Source organism: Geospiza fortis, unplaced genomic scaffold (genome assembly GCF_000277835.1).
Source record: "Geospiza fortis unplaced genomic scaffold, GeoFor_1.0 scaffold361, whole genome shotgun sequence".
In the NCBI taxonomy this organism is placed as follows: Eukaryota; Metazoa; Chordata; class Aves; order Passeriformes; family Thraupidae; genus Geospiza; species Geospiza fortis.
The window spans coordinates 160,775-166,442 of record NW_005054356.1 but is presented as its reverse complement, the minus strand read 5'-3'; the positions used below and the strand labels follow the sequence as shown (position 1 = coordinate 166,442).

The 5,668-nt window shown below is 40.3% G+C and overlaps 1 protein-coding gene across 1 annotated transcript in view; it reads left to right on the top strand.

The window, feature by feature from the left end:
* MTG2 (mitochondrial ribosome associated GTPase 2) overlaps nucleotides 1-4,817 on the top strand; it is a 5,237-nt gene extending 420 nt beyond the window's left edge. The window contains exons 2-7 of the mRNA XM_005423655.2: nucleotides 3-22; nucleotides 1,128-1,275; nucleotides 1,883-1,998; nucleotides 2,268-2,486; nucleotides 3,129-3,267; nucleotides 3,664-4,817. Coding sequence (XP_005423712.1) covers nucleotides 3-22; nucleotides 1,128-1,275; nucleotides 1,883-1,998; nucleotides 2,268-2,486; nucleotides 3,129-3,267; nucleotides 3,664-4,058 — 1,037 coding nt within the window. The 3' untranslated portion in view covers nucleotides 4,059-4,817. The remainder of the gene's footprint in view (nucleotides 1-2; nucleotides 23-1,127; nucleotides 1,276-1,882; nucleotides 1,999-2,267; nucleotides 2,487-3,128; nucleotides 3,268-3,663) is intronic.
* The last annotated feature ends 851 nt before the right edge of the window (nucleotides 4,818-5,668 follow it).

The window sequence follows — 5,668 nt, the reverse complement described above, 5'->3', positions numbered from 1 at the left end:
AGCCATTTCCGAGCGGCAGCTGGTGAGTGCTGGGCTCTCCGTGGGTTCGGGGTGCCTCCCGCCGCTGGTCCTGCTGGAGTGAGGAAATACTGGCTAAAATATAATTGACTTCCAGAATAGTGAGAAAATGAGTCTGCCCCGCGATATTCTCCGTGCTCACATTGATCGTAGTAGCGCTCCTCTTCCCCTTTGGCCTCTTTGGGCGGGAAGCATCCATAAGTCTAGAAAGTAAAAAGATTTTTAAAGCTAAAGCTCTAAAATGGTGTTTTAGCTTTAAATCTAAAATATTGTTTTGTTTCTCACTGGTTTTTTAGTCTTGCGGTGTAGTCAGCTGCCAAACAAGCATCACTTTATGTCAGAGAAACTTCAGGGTCCTAGAATTTATTCTCCATCTTATTTTTATATTTACACGTCTCTGAAAAATCTTATTTTCTAATGATCCATAAATCACTCCCCATTAAAAACCATAGTTTCCTCTTTCGCCGTGTGGTGGTGCCAAATACTTTCTAAAAGAGGCTTTTTAGTAGTAGTATAAATTTGCTTATTGAAAGTTCAGGTGAGAGGAGGGGTTTTTTTCAATTGCTTATCTTTGGTATCATAACACCAATAAGACTTTTTCTCCCTCACGTACTATTTGTGCCGTTTATTTAAAGTGACCCTTAAAGCCCATTCTCATTGTGGAGTCCCTTAGTAACTGACAGAATTAGAAAGTTACCATGATCACAGTCATGCTTTCTCTTTTCATCCCTCTGTGTAAACAATTCCACCTGTCAGTGAATGTACTTCCCTAATATTTTCCCTTGGGAATTTCAGCCCCTTTTCTGGAGATAGATAAAGTTATATCAACATAGCATAGCCTTAGGCATTTGCTTTTTAAAAAGTTCTTAAAAGCACTTGAAAGATGAGATCTGATTTTCTTTATTATTACACTCAGTACACTGCATTTAGTTGATCTGTGAATGCCAGCAGAGTTCTGGTTCAAGAGTTCTGATTTCTTTTTTTTTTTTTAACTGTTGAATGAAATTCATCATGGCTAAAAATAATAGGTCTGGCTAATAACTAAAACTTCTTGGAAGATGAGTCTGATAAATTGTATTTAAAGGTAGCAACCCCCACCCTTGTTGCAGACACGTTATTTCGTGGATCAGCGGAAAGTGCGCGTGGTTGGAGGACAAGGAGGAGATGGGGGCCATTCCTTCCACAGTGAGCCCAGAAAAGTGTTTGGAGGTCCTGATGGTGGGAATGGAGGTGATGGGGGTCATGTCATTTTTAAAGGTAAACCTCACCAAATCTCTTCTGTTTTGTGCTGTTGTTTTCTTGCTTAACACCCCACCCCAGCAAAAACAGCCCTGCATGGATGGTAGAGAAATGGTAAATGGCAAAAAGGTTAAAATGGTTATTTCTGTATGAGGTGTCTTCGCTTTTGATGTTTTTTCCTGGGCTGTGGTAAGGAGGACATAAATGACACTGACAGCCTTAGAAAGAATTTTGAAAATTGAGGTATTTTGCAGATACTTTAGTAAGTGGTGCCTGAATGGTGTTAAGATCTGATTAAATTTTCCTCTTAGGATGGATAAAGCTGCTTCTACCACCACCCTGCTGTAAAACCTAATCTAGCAAATTAATTTTGGTTTGGAATGACCACATTAATAAACCTAAGCAGCTAAGTACAGACAGTTAAACTTCATCACAACTTAGATTGACGTTAGTCTTCCCTGATATGTTATTGTTGAGACAGTAAATAAAAAATAGGGACAATAAATAGTGAATAGGATACACACTCATGCAATATTCAAAAAGAGAAAGAACAGTCAAGAGTTGTCTTTTCTGTGCCTGTTTTACTAAAGCAATTTGTTCAAAATGTGTGCCTTTTGCTTTTCAGCTGACCAGCAAATGAAATCACTTTCTTCAGTGTTCCGCTTCTACCAGGGTTTTCATGGAGAGAGAGGAGGAAGCAAAAACTGTTATGGAGCTAATGGTGCACACATGTATGTCAAAGTAAGTCAGTGAGTGCTGGGTGCTAGCTTGGTACATGGCTGATTTTCAAGCTGGAGAACCTTATTGTGTGCAAATCTCATGTGTGATGGAGGGTAAATGTCTGACAGTGCTGTTTGAGTTCAGAAAGTGAGTTTCATGAAAGACAATTCTCTTTTTGGGCTCCTCACCTTGAGAAAATGCAGGAGTGATTTTCAGCAAATCTGAAATCAGCTGGTGGAGGATCTGCTGCTTTCAGCTTCGGTGTAATGCTTGCACCTCTTCCCTTTGAGGTCCCTGTTGGTACTTTGGTGAAGGAGGATGGTGAGGTTGTGGCTGACCTCACCCAGCATGGAGAAGAGTACATTGCAGCTCACGGAGGAGCTGGAGGGAGAGGGAATCGCTTCTTTCTCTCCAACGAAAACCGCGCTCCGAAATTATTCACTCCAGGAGAGCCAGGTCAGGAGAGGGTCCTTCATCTGGAGCTCAAGACAACAGCTCATGCAGGACTGGTGAGTTTCTGTTGGTTCAGCTTCCACTTGACTGACTGAAGAAATAATGTGAGAGAACATTTTCTTAGCCCCTGGCTTGCTTGTTTGGAGACACAGCTCGATGCTTTCTTGCTGTTACTTGGTAGAAGGGTGTCCAAAGTCATTCACAGAGCTGTCACTCTCATGCTACTTAGTGTTGTCCTACTTCTGCTAAAATCCATTCTATACATAGAGAAACAAGATTCATCAGTGGTTTCTGATGATGTACAGCAGCTTTGTCTGCTGGTTCTGCAAATGAACACTACAGTATAGAGAATTCTTTTAAATTGGTTTGTTTTCTTGGTTTGGGGGTTTTTTCCCCTAAATGATAAAGTTCAAATCATCTGTTTCATCCCTGTATTTCTCTTTTTGCAGATCTTAAACATTTGACTTTGTTAGTGACAGGTTTATCATCCTCTGAAATTAAAAATGTTCAACTTTGAGCTGAAGCTATTTTTGTATTTGAGTATGGAGATATTCTAACACCAGCTGGCAAACCTGTGAAAGTTACGCTTTGCTGCAAAATGTTCTTGATGTAGTCCAACAACTGCAGAATAACTGTCTGGTCTAGCAGAATTTTGCAGATTTGTTAAAGACTGAGAAATTTGTGTGTTTGTATTCCAGGTGGGCTTTCCCAATGCTGGCAAATCCTCACTTTTGAGAGCCATCTCCCGGGCAAAGCCAGCTGTGGCTGCCTACCCATTCACAACCCTAAACCCCCACGTTGGCATTGTCCACTATCAGGACTACGAACAAGTGGCAGGTAAGAATTTGAAGTTTGTTGTGTGTACCTTGAGAACAATTTGTGTAACCTTTGTAAATGCTTTAAAATGCTGCAGAAATAGATTTGGGAGTTCTCTAGTGTTCTTGCTAGTTCTAAAGAACTTCAAAGAAAACTCTACTGAAAGCCCATTTCACCTTCTCTTGTAGGTACCCTTCGTGCCAAACTGTCAGTCTGTATTCTGTCTGCACTAGAGTAATCTAAATTTAAATGTTTTAAAAGATAACAGCAGCAAACTTAGCATGAGTTGTGCTTTAATATTGAGGCACTGAGATATAATTCTGAAAGTACTGTCACTGGCCAGTAAAAGACTGGGGGGGATTTTTGGGGGTTTTTTTATTGGTTCTACTAGATTCACTGTGAAATTTCTCTTTGTAGTTGCTGACATTCCTGGCCTAATCAAAGGTGCTCACCAGAACCGTGGGCTGGGGATGGCCTTCCTGAAGCACATCGAGCGCTGCCGCTTCCTCTTGTACGTGCTGGATCTCTCTGTGCCTCAGCCCTGGAGCCAGCTGCAAGACTTGAAATATGAGCTGGAAGCATATGAAAAAGGCTTGTCTGAGAGGCCTTGTGTTGTGGTTGGGAATAAGGTTGACCTTGCTCAGTCCAGGATCAATCTGGCACTCCTAAGGGAGCAGGCAGCTGAGAGGGTCATCGCAGTGTCTGCGCTGACAGGAGAGAACTTGGAAGAGCTGCTGTTGCATCTGAGGGAACTCTATGACACTTATGTGAAGACAGAACAGTCACAAGGACAAAGCCCAGTCAAGTGGTAGAAGCCACAACTGCTGTGAACTGTGCTGGAAGGAGAACAAAGTTAAAATAGCAGTTTGATTTGAGTGCATCTCTGTGTTGGGGCTTCCTGTGGGTTGTTTTTGTTGTTAATATGGAAGGGCACAGCATGGGGATTTGTTCTAGACTGCTCCTTTGGCAAGATTGTTTTGTTTGTCTTTTCACCTTTGAGGTGTCTCTGAAGTTTTACAACAAAGCTTGAAAATTGTAATCATGGTGGGTGTTGAACTGGAAGCCTGGCTCTTGTTTGGCATACTATGGAATGAAGAGAATGCTGTCTAGTAGAAATGACTGAAATTCAGGATCTGCAGGGGATGTTAGTTTATTTTATGAAGTGTGCTGAAGTCACTTTCTCAATTTTCACTAATCAAAAGTTCTAAAATAAAATCAGGTGGTCCCATGTTTATCTGTTTTTATATGATGGCCAATTTCAGTCGTGTCTTAAAACTTTTCTCCTATTGTGGTTGGGTGTGGATTTTTCTCCTCAGAGGGAGGCACAGCTCAGTAATTTTAGGGAGGAGGAGCATGAAAGAACTGCAATTAATGACTGAAATTATTTTCTCATTAATATAAATAATTTACTATATTTAAATTCTGGCAGCAGCTAAGTAGCTGAATAAACTGGCCAGGAACCAGCCATTTGAGATTCACATCTGAGTTCTCCCATTTAGGAATCTCAGGCAGTGTTCTGAGAAATCCTAGGGTTAGATACATCAAATAAAATAAACGTTCAGTTCTTTGTGTGTGTGTGTCCCCTTTTTTTTCAACTATATCATTTTATGGACTGTGTTCTTAAACTTTAGGAATTCAGGAGTCTTAATTTAGAGCAGTGATCTTTGCCCTCTCCTCATACTGAAAGAAGAGCTGCTTCTGTATACTCTGGTCATATTTTCTGTAAAAGATTATTATCTTAATAATGGAAAGTCAAAATTCATCAAAACATATAATTAAACTTTTTCATAAGGGATCTGAACAGGCTTGTGGGATGCTGAGACACAACACTGTCAGAAATAGAGGAAATTACTGAGTGGATATGAAAAACACTAAGCTGTAGCCTCTAATACACCACAGTGAAGGTGATAATTCTCTCTGCTTATTTCTCTGCACATTTTTGATTTCATCCCTGGTCATCTGATGCTTCTGCATGGAACATCCTTAAAAGCAGGGTTTTAATTCTGAAAAAGTACAGGTCAACTTGAAAGCCTGAATTGATTAATAAATTATGGCCAACCCAGTAGTTACCTCTCCTAAATTCACATTCTGAGTATTTCTAGTTGTGATCAGGTGTGGGGAGTAATCTGTGCGTTATAAGCAGTGATGTTGGCATAAATAGGATCAGGAAAAAATCAAAACTAATATTAAATCCTAAAGTCTCTCCTGTGTTTTGCTTCATCCCTGGGATTTACTGATTTGAATTAAATAGAAGTTAATATTCAGTTTGGTTCTTCTGTTTGGCTTTGTGCAGCATTTTTAGGCTTCACTGCTGTTCTTCCTGCAATTGCTACATGCTTTTCAACCACTTTTAATAAAACCAGGGGAAGGTTGCCTGAACATCAAAGCTGGTGCAGCTTCTTAGCAGATTATTTAATACCCA